This window comes from Macrosteles quadrilineatus, unplaced genomic scaffold (assembly GCF_028750875.1).
Source record: "Macrosteles quadrilineatus isolate MER2022 unplaced genomic scaffold, UCM_ALF_1.0 Scaffold_17__1_contigs__length_3442018, whole genome shotgun sequence".
NCBI classification, from domain to species: Eukaryota; Metazoa; Arthropoda; class Insecta; order Hemiptera; family Cicadellidae; genus Macrosteles; species Macrosteles quadrilineatus.
In genome coordinates this window covers 704,905-723,401 of record NW_026542610.1, presented here as the reverse complement: position 1 = coordinate 723,401, position 18,497 = coordinate 704,905, and the positions used below count along the sequence as shown (strand labels likewise).

The 18,497-nt window shown below is 32.1% G+C and overlaps 1 protein-coding gene across 1 annotated transcript; it reads right to left on the bottom strand.

Annotated features, from left to right (window-relative positions):
* Positions 1-15,378: 15,378 nt before the first annotated feature.
* Positions 15,379-16,389, bottom strand: LOC129005207 (uncharacterized protein K02A2.6-like). Its single transcript, XM_054434040.1, has one exon. It carries the CDS (start codon positions 16,387-16,389, stop codon positions 15,379-15,381), a length of 1,011 nt encoding a protein of 336 aa, XP_054290015.1.
* Between the last annotated feature and the right edge of the window lie 2,108 nt (positions 16,390-18,497).

Sequence of the window (18,497 nt, the reverse complement as noted above, 5' to 3'; positions counted from 1 at the left end):
TCTTATATTAAGGACTCCCCCGAACCATCTTGAATGATGAAGGACCTTTTTGTTCAAAAACTTGGCTCATTGGTTACGGCCGATGTCATTATCATAATTCCTCGATTTAGTTTAACGAGACTTATCTGACTGTTGATCATTTACATTCAGTTACCGATCTCGTTTGTTACTAAATAAAAACAGCAACTGAAGGAAGGTTCGTTTTAATTAATTATGGTTGTATTATTTCAACGTCGTTTGGTTCTACAATAACATTTAATTACCCCGCAATTTCAGTAGTTAGTAGTTTTTGAAACTAACATAAAATAAAATACTAAATTATGAGTTAGTTAGTAAACGGTCCCCTCGTATATAACTTTTTTTTTATTTACTACAGTGCCCTATATTAACTGAATGTTGTTTACCTATTGACTTTGTATATAGGTAGGCCTAAATATTCAACTAAATAAACGTTTAAGTAAGCGTATCATTAAAAAATGTAATACTATAGGTTCAGTATTTTCATACATGAACAAGCACCTTATATAATTCGTACTATATAGCCTAATAAAGTGTCCTAGCTTAAAGGACAATTTTTTACCAAACTGATGTGCCCAATTGAATTTTGTTTCTGAAACCAAAATAGGATGAGTAACAATGTTACACAACGGATTTCGGATAAATATTTCTCTTCGGCGTCCTTTTCTTTTCAAAACACGGGTGCAGCAACTACTAGTAGTAATATAATTGTAAATCTTCTTTGCAGATAGGAATATAAAAAGATTGCCAAGGCAGTGGTATAAAAATGCACTGATTTAAAGGGAAATCGCCATAACAAACTTGTCTTCAGTGGTAGAATTAGGGAGTCAATGGTAATGACCAGCAATCAAAAAAGACGAGGAATCATAATCGTTACAACTGAGGATTTCTAAAGAAATTTATTTTCCTTAGTACAACGACTAAAATCCTCTTCAATGATGTTTAACAAAGGTTTGCATTTCATACAATAATTATTTCATGAATGAATTAATTAATTCATTCTTTATTTTAGTACAGAGAATAAGACGGTTTATCTTTAATATATAATATATATCCTATTAAAATAATATATCTTTACTTTAATGTATTTCCCACATGTTTATACACTCATTATAGTGTATAAACAGTTTCTAATCTCATCTTTAACACGTTCACTGCTAATGATGTACTTGTGCGTCTTCAGTATATTAACAGGTATATAATACATAATGTATAATTATATAATATATTTTAATTCACAATTTATATGATACAATTTATTTTATTAAAGATATATTATCACTCCACATACATGTTCATGTTTATGTTTATATTACATATTTTAGGTGTCATTTTTAACAACATTTTGGCTGGAATCGGGCTCATTATATGATTAGGACTGCAACAAAATAATCTTGATTGTACGCATCCAAAGACAAGTTTTTCTTGGATAAAAACTACGAGACAAAGATAACTCTGAAGAAGCTATTTACAAAGTCACAATAAGCGATTAGTCCACACGACCGATCAAAGACATGATCAACAGACAACGAAACAATCACAAACACTTGGGCGGAATATCAATCAGTTTGTTTTGGTTTGGCAAACTACAGTGTTGAAATTTGTTCATGAAACTTGTATTTCTCAGGAAATGATTGAAAGAATATTTTTTTAAAGTCCTTTGAACCTTTGTCATATTCAACCTAATCTCACTCATTCTTTTCTCCTTGAATTCCACTTAAATATTGTGTATGAGATTAGACTAAATTTAATAAAGACGGTAGGATACCAAGTTATTGTTAATTGTTATTATTGTCATGAATTATAACCATTTGTCCTCTATACATGTAAACAATAGTTTAAATCATCGCAATTATTGCCCTTATCACTGACATCAATGTGACATCAAGAGAGACGGTAGGACAGTAACACAATAGTCCTCAGCTGTCATCTGTTATCTAATCTGTGTCTGTCAGCTGATCTTATAACTCGGACATTAGTCAATCAACTTGTTCACCGGAAATAGAAAGAATTGACTTTTTGGCAAATATTTACCGTATTTACATTGGGATATGATGTAATTTTTATATGTCTACTTACAGTATTTTTAACGCTGAATCCAAAAATGCAATCAGTTTTTGTCGGAGATATTCCTAAGTGGCCGTAGTGGCCGTAAAACGAAGGTTAGGATTACGAATCTAAGGATAATTGAGCGGTACTGAAGGTGGTAGGCTAATGGTAATATGGCGTGGTCTGGACTGGACGGGTCCGTACTGAGTGAAGAGTGAGGAGTGAGGACTGAGTGAGAAGAGCAAACAACTGTTTATACTTGATCTAATGCGGAATAAAATCAAATCAATTCGTTTTGAAACCAAATAATCAGTTCTTATTTAGGCATTTGAGGAAGGTAGGTCGGGTTTTATGCGGATTCGTGACTATATTAAGTCCTTTGAAGTGAGGTTAGATTAGGTAAGTTAAACGTTAGGTTATAATAAACCGACTCATTAATTTATGCAACTTCCAGACTGTTTTTGCACAATTAAATAGTGGGTGAAACACAATGAAATAACAATATCAAAAATGCGCAATTGCTTTGCGCAAGGAGGGTAAATAATTACCGTGTAATAAAATTGTTACACAAAATTTTTGGTAGGAAAGTTACTGATATGGTGTTATATGAATGAAACTATTTTTTAATTATAAATAAAATATAAATTCCATTTGGTTTCTCATTAAACAAAACAAAAAATTTTTAATAACTTACCAGAAAAAAGTGCTCAACTTTTCTCTGACATGATATGAAATTTTATAATGAATGTATCTTCAATTGATACAAGTTAATAACTTTCCATTGTACCGATAGCTCGCAGCTCCCATCTCAACTTTAGTTTTAATGGAATATTCAAGTTTCTGTCACTCCGTCATTAATAAACCCTACACACCATTGTATAGTGAAACTTGTCAACAATATCACAGGGAACTGAGTGGGAACTGATTCTGCAGTAGAACACCCCCGTCGCAGCAAACCTGCAAACCAAGCGAAATTCCATTTGCCTGATTATATGTTCATTAAAATATCTCCTTAAACATGACAGATTTCCCTATTTAAATAACAATAGTTTAACGAGTACTTAGGTAGGCTGATGCAGGGACAGGTAATAGAGCATTTTTCAAGTAAAATTACTGTTCAAGTATAATTATGAAAAAATTGACCAAATATGATTACAATATGTCCATAAACAAGCAAACCACAACAGTTTACTTATTTTCCATAAGAATAACAATAGTATTTTAAACATACTAAATTATTTGTTTTTAAAGCTCTGCAAAGTGCTTCAGAGAGAATTGTTTGGATATTTTATGATTTAGGGTAAAAAATAGGAAACCCCTATTTTTACTCCATTATGACCCAGATACCATCACAGTTATTAGCATATGATGACAAAAGATGACGTTTGGTAGTGACAAGACCAGGGTTTGGACCGGTTCTCCACCATAAATAATAAGAAGTACCAATACTAAGACAAATAAAAAATTTCTAACCCCGCTGTTCTGAATCAAAACAAATTTTAACCGAATGCTCGATTCCCGTTCGTAAGACGGGATCACAGCTAGTATAACTAAAAATGTGCATAAGCTTACTAACTTTTATATACTTATCTAACCAGGTTTACAATATTTACCGGTGAATGAAAGAAATGTACAAAGTGGATTTCTCAAAGCATAATTTAACTGCCTCGAAACATTCGGAAATTCACAGAACCTAAATATCAATACAGGAGGAACCAGAACAATCTCGTCCACGATGATCCAAATTGCTTTAATTAGAGAAAATTGGAATTCTTGCTTTGTTCATCAGAAATCACTGAAATGATCTCAACGCCATTCACTCTCATATAAATTTTATTTACCTCAATTAAAATGTAACTACTTTTACATCTATTCTTTTGTTGTGTATTACCTTGATCGAAGTAGTTCTCCATTGCAATTGCAAATTTATACGCAATCTTTAGGAATCTTCTGAGAAAACTTAAGGATAACGGTAGAAACATTACCAGCCCCCGTCCTTAAACTTACTTTTTCCTTGTTTTACTTAAATTACAATTTATCTGTAACTCAAATTGTGAATTGTCTTGTGTCGTGATTGTAATACCGCAGCATTTACTTTATAGAAAAACAATACAAACACAGCTGTTTTTTGATGAAGCTTAGGGAACAAATAAATTTTCTGTCAATGATATGAAAACAGTTAGGTTGCATGGTAAATGTACTATTAAGTTTTAACATTGACTATACACCGAATAGACTACCCACTTACCCATGTAATGTACAAATTTGAAGAAGAAAAAAAGGTTGTGCAATCTGTTGAGATGGTCTACCAAATTTCTGTGTTAGGTGATAAATCAATCAGCTGTTTGCTATGATACTGCATTGGTTTTAATTAATATTCAACCCAATACACTAGTAAACTCTGGTAAGATGGTCCTGAACTTAATTTATTTTCTTGAATTCAAACTTTCATATTACATGGGAAGTCTATTCTGTGTATAGTCAATGGTTTTAACTATTTGCACAAACCAAGGTGCCAAGATAACTGGTAGATGATGGCTGGTGACTGGTATTTGCAAACTGACACACGCTTTATTTAATTAGCTTGTTAACAACCCTAATAATGAGTAAGGGGTGGGAGTAGCTACAATTTGTATGGGTAAAATCACAAAAATTGCAATAGATTTTGGACCGGTGTTTTCACAGCGTTGGGGAGTGGTACACTGTCATACTAAACTGTAATCGAAATCGTTAGAACCGAAAAAAGGTGTTCCGTTTTATATAGGTTTTTACAATTTTTTTTAAATTGACATACCTTAAGTTAGAACCAAAATCCGACATTACATCAAAATCAGACCACATTCTGTAGTTTGTAAAAATCCACACACACAAAGGTCACTTTAAATGTACTTTTGGGGCTCAGGGAAACCAAAAACCGATATTTCCAGCCGCAAATTGAACTCGAATCTTCGATGGAAATAATTCTTTCTCCAAAATACTATGTATAGAGGGAAAAAGTAAAATAAACTTGTTTGTGTTACAACCTAAATTATTTTACACAGTTTTCAAAAATATTTGTCTATTGACTTTAACTTTAAACTTAACTGTTGTATATATCGGTATGTTGCGATATTATAAAATATCATAATAAAAAATTAAATTAAACATTTTTCCAGTTCCTTGAGCCAAGGCCAAAAAAGGGTAAATAAAAAAATGTTTATAGTTTATCACAACTATTGATCATGCTCGACTAAGAATGTTTAGACAATGTTTTGAATCTTTCAGCTTGACAAGACAATCTGAAATGACTAATGAATTGTTCACAGTGGTATAATATGTGACAGGAATAAGTTAGGGAAGGAATTAGCTTCATATGTGTTGTAGTAAGCTTCAACTTTTGTTAAAGTATTAAATTAGATGTACAAAATAATGACGTAGTTTAAAACCAAAAATATAATAGAATATAAATAAATATTATTTAAACGTAAATGATTTACTAACGTATGCATTTTTTTAGTTTCTTCTAAGCAGTATACACGATCTTTAGCAAAGATTTTCTGTAAAAATGCGTCACCAATCCCAGGTAAAGTTGATTGGAATCTTTAATCTGTAGTTTAAAGCTTTAATTACTTGAACGGGCGGCAAAGTAGTTCTTTCTTTGTTTTGATCGAACTAATTATTCCGTTACCGTATAAAATTTAAGTATAAACTAACAAATTTTCAATAATTAAAAAACCTAGCTTATTGTTAAAGTGGTGTACATCGACAATTTACAGCTTACGTACATCACTAATGGGACTTATTTTGAGTGAGCTGTTTATGTAAAAATTTAACTAGACCAGCTCGGTCAACTCATTCAAGTGTATTAGTAAAACCCTAAAAGTTTGAACTACAAACGATTATTGTGTATGCTTTTTGGATTCTCTGTGACAAATAAATAATACATAAATTAGTCGTGAATGTTTGCTATAATAATATAATACGCGATAGTACTGGTAATCTTCACTGTTTCTTCCAATCTATGATCTCTAAGAAAACTCTAGATATTTAGGTTCTGGGACAATTATTTTTAATTAATTTAAAAATAAGAAAAATCTAAGTTCTGACTGTTAAATACCTTTGTAAAGATTGCTTGGATGAAGATGGTATGGAGTGCAGGATGGGTGGATGATAGTGCAGACAAAATTACTTATCCGCCTCAGTACCTCCAACCCAGGGCTAGTGCATGTCAACAGAAGTGGTAAAACAGCTGGAAAAGATTTACTCATTCAAGAAAAATGTCTTATACCGTTGAAAATTCTAATACCTAGGAATTGTTTTAATATAAAAGCATAGACTAATCAACACAAGGAAAATTAAGGGAGAATTTTTTTATTTTTGATAATAGGCATAACTTCGTGTGTGCTTTAGCATGGGTTTAGCTATGGCAATGCTTTAAAATTTTAATATTAATATGCAATTAATTTGTAATTATCGAAAAAAACTTTACTGTGAAATACATTTTACTATAAATGAAAAATGGGGTCAGTTGCATCGTTTACTAATTTGAGAATTTATTCAAAGCATAATCATTCTTAATTTCCAATAAACTCTAACAAACCAATAAATGCCTCAATTAATTTACTAAACCGATAAACAGACAACAAATCTATTTCATCATATTCAATATCTTTACACAATAAATTTTCAAATTGATTTATGAAACAGTAAATTGGTGTTTGTTAAATTGTTTTGAATGTAGTTATTTGCAAATTTATATTCTCACTAACTCACATTTTGTAAAAAGAACATTCAATACTCAAACATCATTACCTTTAAAAAATTGGAAACCCAATTTGAAATACTCGAAATACTAAAGTATTAACGAGGCAGCATTGCTCCGATGATGATGTTTTCATCAATCATAAAACAATAGGATTCTTGCTTCAATTTAGAACTGTGCTTAACAAGTCTGACTCTGCACTTCTCAGAATTTCCTGATTAATAAAAGTTATGAGGAGCAAAGTCTATTTCGGAATGTACGTTATACTGTATAGCTCTTTTCTATTAAACAAATGTTAGACATCAATATTAAACGTAAAGTATGATGAGAAGAATTTGCTTTATTATTATTGATTATATTTGTTATTATAAATTTTAATTTAACCATTTAACTATGTCACTCTTTACACAATTCTTAAAGTTTTCCTCATTATATGAAAATATAGTAAATTATGACATAAAATGTTTGTAATTAGCTTTTTGGGACTTTAAAACTGCGATAACCAAATCTCATATATGGATTTCTTTTTGTGATTTTTCCCCACAATTGCTCAAATAATGATCTAACGACTGTATGGTTTATTTTTTCAGTAGTAAATTTAAGAAATAAATTGCCGTTACATTTCAGTTAGTTATTGTTACGACCCAACATTTACTTATTTATATCACAGCCCTTTGAAAAATAAAAAATAAACATTCGCAGATGGAAAAATTAATATTAGCTACAAAATTATCGAATTCAGTGAATTATTGCAAATACTGTAATCATATCTACTGATTTGCTTACAGCAAAGGGAAATTCAAATGAACGGAAAGAATATTTATAGATTTTCTCATTCCCTTTGACGCTGAACATATTGCTGTCAGAAAAAAATGCCTACAAAAATGGCTAATGGACAAAGCAAAATCTTGTAGGAGTCTACATTTTAATTCTAATTTGATAAAATGGGTAATCATCAGTAAGACATGCTATAGATTTAGTTTACATGTGGGATTTCGTTTTGTATGTAAAGATTTTTATTTTCAGTTTATATCCAAATCTTTAGTCAATTCAGTTAAGGTAAAATCCAAATTTCAACCCCATTCTTTAATGGGACACAATCATACAAGAACGCACAAAAACACCAGCACAAATTGAATACAATTAATTAAAATATTTAACAAAGAGTACACTAAATTAGCCTATAAAATTAATTGTGTTTTATGTGGATATAGAATACTGAGTATGCTCCATCTAGCTGTCAAATTCCCATCTGGCAAGTTTAATTTAGAAATTGTCAAAGACAAGTCGTTTTTACAATCTAATCAACCATTTTCTTGAGTACCGTAGTAATAATTATTTAGGACTAAGGTAGAATTTTCTATTTTTAGGTTAAAATATATTTTTACTGTTTTTATTCACATCTTTTATAAATACAGTTAAGGTAACATAAAACTTTGCCTAATATACTATAAAATTCAAGTAGTTTTTTTTTTTCAATTCGTTACTAAAAACAAATCCAAAATATTTTACACTTTCAACATTTGTATTTTATCTTTGTTGTAGCTATAACGGTTTTGCGTGTTTTACTAGTCTTCTCTCGAATTTTAATACTTTTTATGTTCTTGCTATACCTGTAACATGGGAGACAGGCTATTTGAGGAAACTGTAGGCGATTCACAAGAGAAAGGTCGTAAGCAGCAATGAATATAGTTCTTACATCAACTGACCGAGTGAATGTCTCTCAAATGTCAAATATTACAATGCATACGGATTGACAGTGACGCATACAATGAACTTTTGGTAACTGACTTGTAACTCAAATCGCCAAAACACATTGTTCGTGTCAAATACAATTGTATTTGTCTATGTATGTCGTTGTATATGTATATCGTTTTTAAATTTAATGGATTTGCAATTAGGGTATCAAGAAATTTAAAAGTTTTACAAGACAGAATAACTAACACATTTCACAAGAATGTTCCTCACAAAAATATTTTACTTCCAATTTCTTTACGGATTAAAATATTTCGGAACAACCAAAGAGAGAACTTTTAGCACTTTAACTCAACAAGCCCAATTAAAGTTTTTGCATTCATCGTTATCTATTAAGTTATCCAGTAAAGTAAAACTGAGCCTTTTCTGATCATTAATAACCTAACATCTTTGGATTCATTCATCATTAGATGAAATTATCTGGAACAAATCCAAGAAAAGCGTAAAGGCAAGGTGAGAATAGACATTTAATTGTGTGGAAGTCATAAATATCTGCAGCTGTTTTCCGGTCCGTTAGGTTGGCAGACGTGGTTGTGTGGTGGGGAAGGTTGGCTGGCCTGGGTGCCAGTTTCTATTGACTTAGGTGATCATAACCACAAGTGCCAATCTATGAGTCTCTATGTAAATGTCACACATAATATTGCTAAAAGGGGCGTCCACAAAAAGATTTTGGGGGGAGACCCTTTGGATTTCCCAACTTTATTACTCAGATTTCCCGAATAGTTAGTTAATAAGTTTTTCGGAGGGTGGGCCACAATGAAACAAAATTTACAAAACAATTTTTGTTTTTTTATGTGTTTGCTTAACAGCTTCGTCTTGAAATTAAATAATTCTTTAGCAATTTTTTAAACTTAATAATACTAACTTCTTATTTAATGTTATCTGGTAAATTATTATAAAATTTTCCTTCAGCATATGTTGTTTTATTTTTGTAAAACTCTAGATTGTGTATAGGCATTGATATATTTAGCCTGTCTCTAGTATTGTAAGAATGCCTTCCCCTAGTAAACCCAATTAATCAAAGTTAAGCTTACAATACATGATCACTTCATAAATGTACAAACTATAAACAGTCATGATGCTAACATGTTGAACTATTTTACAAAACCTATGTAGGTGTATCACTGTGGCCCAATATAGGGCCCACAGTGGAACATCGAATTAAAATGCAAAAATACCGTACATTAATTTTTGTTTATTACCCTCGATGGTATCCATGTAAAAACTAACAGTTTCAAATGGTACTTCTCCTAATTAGTTTACAATAAGGTTAGATGTCTTATTTGTTTAAAAATAAACCTTAAAGTCAACAGTTTCAAACCTCCCGAAATCCCAACTCATACCTTCAAGTACCCAAAATCCCCAACTTTTGGTGGGGGGGGGGGGGTAGCTCACCCCTGGGTGACACCCCTGACGCGAACAAAATGTTAAAACAACCAATCCAATGAAATGCAAAAATCTATTTATTTTAAAGTACTTTGTGGTAAACCAAACCTTGGAAGAATTCTATCAGCCTAATCATTTTTTTTACAAACTTGTTCAGATCCAGACCCTTTTAAAATATGGTACTCGTATTAGAGTTTTACTAAATTGTTTTAAATCACTGAACATGTAAATTTAAGAACAAATAATGATGCTCAAATGACGGACTACCATACCCCGATCTCAATATGGAGCAAGATATACTAAATATCATTGTGTGATTTTTTCCATGGTTCTGTGTGGTCCTAACACACTCGTTCTCGTTCTCGACCTAATTATGGCTTTATTAAAAATTAATATAAAAAAGCAACTAGAAATTAGAAGGTAGATGTCACCAAGTCTCTGAAGACAGTATATCTTAGGTACATTGTGTTCTAACCTGTTAGAAAAGTAATTTAATGAACTTGGGTATTGTTATGATTCAATATTAGTAATTAAAGTTAAAGACCAGCGATTGACATGAATAAGATTTTTAAATAAATATCTTGGTTTATAAATATGGCTTGTTAAGTCAACTCACAGTTACTCTTTGAAAAGGAACAAAGAGTCTGTTTTATTAATCGTTTCTTTGTTGGATCAGTTCCATTTCTTAGTCTCAGTGAAATGTCAACTAATAATAATGATTCAATTTCACATTGTAATGTAGCTAAAGGGACTATTGTATTAATTTTAAATTAGTAAGGAACTGATTTCCACAGTGTTTTAGGATCTAAATTTTTAACCCATTCTTGGGTGTGACACAATCATCTATAACGTACAAAACACCGGCACAAATTTAATAAAAAAAGTAAAAATACTTGATAAAAATTACATTACGTATTAAATTAGTTTTGTTTCATGTGGACATAGTTATAAAGAATTCTCACCCTTGATATTTTAAAATGCTAAGAAAAAGCTCACTAGAAATCGTAACAACATTTTACCTTTCTTTTTATAAAAACAATACAAAGGGGCTTGAATTCAGAAGGGGGTGTTCATCAGGCTTCTTTGGCTCAATTTATTTTTCTGTACTACGGTTGCATGTGAACATAAATGTTTCACCTCACTATGATGTTAGCTGTTTTACATACGTTAATTGGTGGCTGAAAGTTACGTTTTGCTGGCTATGCCAGCTGTAATCGTCATTTTGGGGACCGAGCAGGTTTTTACACCCCTAGGGCTGCAAAAGCAACTGTTCGCTTATTTACTTAAAACAATAATGTATATTAAAAACGCAAATTGTATCCATAGCATTGCAATAGACTTGTTTTTCACCACTGCCTAGCTATTGTTAATTTTTATTTTTGCTCAAATTATTTCATAAAATAACCTTAAAGTTGTTGTTGTGTAGACTGTTAGTGTACATTATTATTGTGAAGAATCGTAGTAATAGGGTATAGTGTGGTACTATATTATCTTGTACTATCAAACGTGTTTTGTTACCTTAGTATTAACTCTATTTGGTTGATTACCTATTTAAAATGTATGTATTCATATTATAAAAGCAAACTATTTTGTGTTTTTGTTTTATATATGTGTGTGGTCCAGCTATTGTCGTTGATGTTTATATTGACATGTTTTAGGTAGTGTATCGTGGCAATACGGGACAAGAAGATTCCAGATCACGAACCTTTGTAGAAAGAGTTATTCGAAAGTATCTGTAAAATACGCAACGATCCTGTAAAATACGAAAAAGCTTCTAAAAAGTAATTTGGATACAGTAGGCCTACGAATAATATCTAAAAGTGTCAATAAATGTTTAAAAGAGAAAATATCTTTATATTTAAAAAACAATTCGGTTCTATTAATAAACAGATAGAGAGGTTTTTGGTGTAAAGACTATATGTAGATATTTAAGGAAGGCAGTTCACGATGTAAAAAATACAAAAATATAGGTTCATTTATATTTCTTGGAAAGGAATTTTAATTTGACGATAAAAGTGCAAGCTCTACTCTGTTTTCCTAATATTCATCATACAATTTATTATACTCATCTACACAAGCTACTTTATTTACAAGATGGTAGGCCTAGCCACTCCAGTGGGCACTTTATACCAAATCTGAATTTTCAATGTTTACCGCTAAAGCCCGATACGCAAGATAAACAGTAGTTAAAAACTTTATTCAGATGACAATGAAGGGTTATATAAAGAATAACCGAATTTTCACCTTTGTATTTATATGCAAATTTTGAAACAATACAAACACTCGCTGGAAGAAGGAAAACGAGGCTTTTTTACTGAAAGTGGACTTTTCAATAAAAATAATTCAATCCGTCCGTAAAGATGATACATGAACTGATTCAATCATATATTGATGCCAGTTTAATTTATTTTATTTCTTCCTCAAGCGAATGCATTCTTAAAAATTATCAAAGTTTTTCTATGAATTACTATTTGCTTCAATCAAACCGCAAAAGCTGAAAGTGTCCTTTATTGTCAATTCCTTTTAACTTATTGACTCCAAAACTGATTTAATTTTGTATGCAACTCACTTGTTTATTTGATTTACTTCATCTTAAAAATCTACATTTTAAATTCTGAACCATTTAAATACCTCAAACATTTTTTACTACAAAAGTCAAAAGTCCAGAGATTCTATTATCCATTATCTCAATTATCTTCTATTGGCTTCTGCTATCTCGATACGCCTACTATTTTGAATTGTCATACTAAATAGATTAACATTCGAGTTATATAAGCATATTTTAAATTCTGACCAGTTTGAAATAGTGATCAGTTGTATTCATTTTCAAACAGTTTGATTCCAATCCAACTTGATACATTTTCATCAAGGCTGGACTGTTACAGCGATTGCAGTGATTGTGTCTAATTGTTGTTGATGAAAACATGATTGCGTTGATTAGCGTCATTCTGCGCGATCCCTGGTAATGGATGCTGTTAGCCTTGGCTTACATTCAATTGTACTCGTCAAATTAATAGTAAGGCAAGTTATTATACATACTATTACTGCGTTATAGGTTAGTTATAAAAAAAAGATAAAGTGGAATGGCAAATAAAAAATATGCAACATTTAATCCCACAATTTGATTTGTTACCACGCTCTTTGTAGAGCGATACGTTCAACAAATGGCAACTTTGTTTATTGTCGTGTACTCCAAATACATTATTTTAAAATTCTATATTCTCTAACGCAAGCCTTTCAACTAGATTCAGTATTTTATGTTTGGAAAAGGATTTACGGACAAAAAACTTCATAACGGTTGTATGTGTTTAATAGAAATTACTAATTTCTAACAAAAGTATCTTTATTACTGAACAGAATGTGTACAACTTATAAAATAATTCAAATGTAAACAATAACAATAAATAAATAATATGACATATGATTATAAGCAGATCAAGGAATACTTTTAACCAAACATGCCCCTTTTCACAAATCTAATTTTTTTGGAGGTTTGACTATCCTTGTTCTGGTACGTTCAATGAAGGGTCGAATATACCACGAATTACGACGCAACTTTCTCCCATTTACTTCAACAATGTATGATCTGTTTCCCAGCACATCAACTATTAACCCTTCTTCCCACTGAAGGTTGGAAACATTCCTGATTAATACTTTTTGTCCCTTCATGAAAACACTGGTTTTCTTTAGTGCTGTTCTATTATACTGCATACCCTAGCCAAGTTTGCTTGTCACTTCTTTATCATCAATAATCTGTGGTTTAAGTTTTGATGGTATTACAGGTAACTTAGTGTTCAGAACTCTACTTTGAAGTAGTTGCGAAGGAGAATACCTAAGATTCGCAACTGGAGATGACCGATAATTTAGCAGATATAAACTAAAGTCTGACTTTTCATGCTTTGACTTTTGCAACATTGACTTAACTATGCCCACTGCTTTCTCCGCAAGTCCATTACTGCGAGGATAATGGGGACTAGTAAACTTTACTTCAAACTTCCACAATTTACTGAAGTCAATGAATTCATAAGAGTTGAATGGGACATTGTCACTTACAAAAATACTTGGTATTCCAAAACGAGCAAAAATTGGCTTCAATGCTGCAATGACAGTTGTTGCTTTTTTATCTCGAATACGCTCAACTTCAATCCATCTTGAGTAATAATCTATTAACACTAAATAACTTTGATTGTCGAAATCGGCTATGTCTGCTGCTACCTTGTAAAAAGGCATGTCAAAAACTTCATGAGGTTGAAGTGGCTCTGTCAATTTTGCTCGCATAAACTTAGCGCAAGTAGCACAGCTGTCAATAAGATTTTTCAAATCTGAAATTAATCCAGGCCAGTAAACAAGTTCTTGAGCTTTCTTCTTTAACTTGTTGAATCCCAAGTGAGTTTCATGGAGTGTCTGTAAAGTATACCTTCGCATAGATGGTGGCACTATCAACCTTTCGTTAAAATACACTAGTCCATCTTGAACTGTTAGGTCATTTCGTATTCTAAAATAATGCATTAGTTCATGGTTATTGTGCGAAACTTTGCTGGGCCATCCTTCTTGATAAAACTGCATAACTTTGTATAAGGATTCGTCTTCATTTGTAGATTTTATGTACTGATCCATTGTTTTTACATTTATTGTAACTTCATGAACTGAGTGAATAACATCCAACATACTTTCATCTTCTTGTGATTTTGTAGGAGCACACTGTCTTGAAAGAAGATCTGCAACATATAGTATTTCCTGGAACGAACTTCACATTGAATGAGTACTTAAGTAACTTCAGCCGCAACCTTCTTAAACGATTGTTCTTTATTTAATGAATTTGCTTATTGAAAATTGATAGCAAAGGAGAATGGTCCGTTTGTACTTTAATGCTGAAGTGTCCATAGGCTAAGTTATGAAACTTTTCAAAAGCATATACAATTGCAAGTAGCTCTTTCTCAATCTGTGCGTGGTTCTTTTTACTTTCAGTAAGTGACCTGGAGCCAAACATAACAGGCTTCCCATTTTGGGACAAGGAACAACCAAGAGAATAGTTACTTGCATCTGCTTGAATAGTTATTGGAGAGTCAAAATCAAAGGGACTACGTAAAGCAGCCGCTGTAATAGTTTCCTTCAGTTTGTCCAAATGACGACTGTGTTCGGGGGTCCACTGAAAATCTACTTTCTTTTTCAACAACTCTTGAAAGAATGAGCAGTGCTCTGCTAAGTTAGGAATGAAAGGCCTAAGGTAATTCACAGTGCCTAAAATTCGTTGAAGTTCTGTCTTATTCTTAGGTATTTCCAGTTCATTAATAGCTCTGATTCTTTCACAGTCAGGCTTAACACCATTACAATCAAATTCTTGTCCTAAAAATAGCACTTTTTCAACAAAGTATTGAATTTTATCCTTATTCAGTTAAATGTGGTTTTTCCTTGCTACATTGATAACTTCAAGTACCTACAATTTTGTATAACTCTTCTTTTGTTTCTGCTGCACACAGAATATCGTCAAAGTACACTACAACCCCCTTAACGTCACTAAAAAACTTTGATGTTGTTTCATGAAAGTACTCTGGAAGAACTGAGAGACCAAATGGTGCTCGTAAATAACGATAAGTGCCAAACGGAGTGCTAAATGTACACAGTTTTGAAGACTCTGGATCCAAGGGAACCTGATGGAACCCATCCTTCAAATCAAACACACAGAAGTATTTTTTCTTAGCTAACTTAGTGGTAATTTCATCAAGAGTTGGGATTAAAACATAGTCTCGAATCAAACTTTTATTCAATTCCTTTGGGTCTAGACAAACTCTCAAATCTCCAGTTTTATGTTTTTCCACTATAACGAGGTTGTGTACCCATTCTCCAGATTCACATTTCTCAATTATGTTTCTTGATACCAACGAATCCAGCTTCTGCTTAAGACGATCCATTAATTTGTTAGGTATTCTACGGGCAGGTGAACTTCTTGGAACAGCCCCTTCCTTAAGTTTCAGTTTCAGTACTTCAGGAAAACAACCTTGGTTTACAAATACATCTTTATTCTCTTCAACCAGCGTTTGTACGTCGGGTATTTTGCTTACTGCATCAATAGATATTCTCTTGATGAGGCCCATTGCAATTGATGAATTAAGTCCTATTATTGGTGTTGTCTTTTCAGAATCAACCACAATAAATGTGATGTTGTACAATTTAGAAGCCACTGTAACTGGCAGTGTTACTTCCCCCACTGTGTTTATTTTGAACCCACAAAAAGCCTCAAGCTTGGTTGTTGATGGTTGAACCTCAAAACAGTTAGGTAGAGATAAGCTATCAAGATCTTTGGTGGAAAGAATATTAACATCTGCACCAGTGTCAATCTTAAATACGATCTTCTTTGCATTTATATTTAATGTTACTGTCCAGTGACTTGCTTTGATCCTGTTAACATTGACTATAGCCCCCACTTTATCGTTAAGCATCCATTCTGACTGTGTTTCATCAATTTGACCAGTTGATTCTAATTCATGGCCATTAAAAACTTTTGTCTTGCATACTTTAGCAAAGTGATTGAGTTTTTGACATTTTAAGCATACTTTATTTTGTGCAGGACAAGGTTGGCCTTTGTGAAAATATCCACATCTTGAACATCTTGCACCCTCATTATCATAAGCTCTAGGCCTGATCATTGAGGAATTACCATTTGTAGCTTTGCTGTAATTTTGCTTATTCGTCTGTGGTTTTGGAGTCTTGTTAATAGTTACGTCATCAATATAGGTTGGCTTATCATTTTTCATTAATTGCTTTAAGTTTTCTTCTGCTGTTTCTACGCATCTGCAGTAATCAATTACTTTTTCTAGAGGAACATTGTCTCTTAGAAGGCGTTCTTTAACGCTCGCAGAGGAAATTCCAAATATGATTTGGGACCGTAGGAGTTTATCTTCTTGATCCTTAAATTCGCAAGGGCTTACAAGTGACTTTAAATCAATCAAATATTTATCAAAACTTTCCCCATCTCTCTGTTTACGAGTTAAGAAACGATGTATTGCCATAGTCTCATTCTTTTTAGGAATACAGTGTTTTTCCAACGTGTTTAAGATACTTAAGACTGTTTCATCCTCATTTTCTGCATCTCTCTTCAGTGTGTTGTAAAGCTTTAAAGATTCAGCCCCTAAAAGGTTCTTCAATCTTGCAACTTGTACTTTGTTTGACTTTTTGTCTGTTTCAGTTGCTTCAAAGTATATTAATATTTCTTCTTTAAACTTCTTGTAATTGGTGGCAATATTACCACTAACAACATTCAACTCTTCAGGTTTATTAAAATCCATTTTGATCTTTCTTTTCTTTTTGAATTCCCTTATTTACTTTATTATTCTCGACTGCGCCGAACAGAATGTGTACAACTTATAAAATAATTCAAATGTAAACAATAACAATAAATAAATAATATGACATATGATTATAAGCAGGTCAAGGAATACTTTTAACCAAACAGTATGTGTGGTGAAATTGTAAACAAAACAGCTAATTTATTGCAGTAGTGTAGTACACAACCATGCCTTTTTTAATGTATGATCGAGACTGTATTTGACGTATTGTTGGTTAACAATAAATAATTATTAAACATTAATTAATAAACAATTATGAGACTTGTCAAAATATATTGAGGATTAACTGGTTTAAAATAATATAGCTTATCATATTGATTTAAAGCCAATACTGTACCCTTCTAATATAAAAATTCCGCATTGGCTTGGAAAATGGCATGCGTTGTCTGTAACTATGAGAGAAATGTGTAGAAAAGTTCTTTTTAGTAATTAGTTTTGTCTCTATTAAATCTGCAGAAGATTTTTTTATTGGCGAATAATATAGAGAGCTGCCAACAATAATTGATGGTGGTGTTGTCCATATTGTTAAAAGTGGTTGATAGGTTTTGATCAAAATAACTTGTAAAAATGTCACATTAGTATAATACTATAAGAGACTGTTATTCTTTAGTACAGTTTCGGTTTGACTGTTCGCAATTGTTCTTAATAATGTTCATCATGCGTTTTATTAAATTACTAGCTGGCCCGACAGACGTTGTCATGTCCTAATGTGGTTTTATGTCACATGCTCGTTCATTTTTTAAGATGAGCTCGTTCGCATGGCTCAATCACGTCCTGGTTGAAGTTCGTTCGCTACGCTCACTCACCTTTAGGTTGGAGCTCGTTCGCTGCGCTCACTTGCCTGCAGGTTGCAAATTAGCTGTTGTCATAAATTTAAAAAATAATACAGTAGTGCTGCACACTGTTGATAAATCTTTTTATGCTATTGAACATCACAGAATCAAATTGTTTTGTTGAACCAGCTGTTAAGATTCTTTAATTCCATTTAAATATGAGTACTCATAAGGTTAACATGGGAAACTCCAGAGCCACTGGGGTGGAGCCCTTTTGACGGATCTGCACCAAACTTCACACAAACCATTCTTGAATAATACTTAATAATGCCTGAAAGTTTCATTACAATCTGTCGAGCGGTTTCGGAGTCCATAAAGGACAAACAAACAACTTTACATACATACAAACATACATACAAACAAACATAC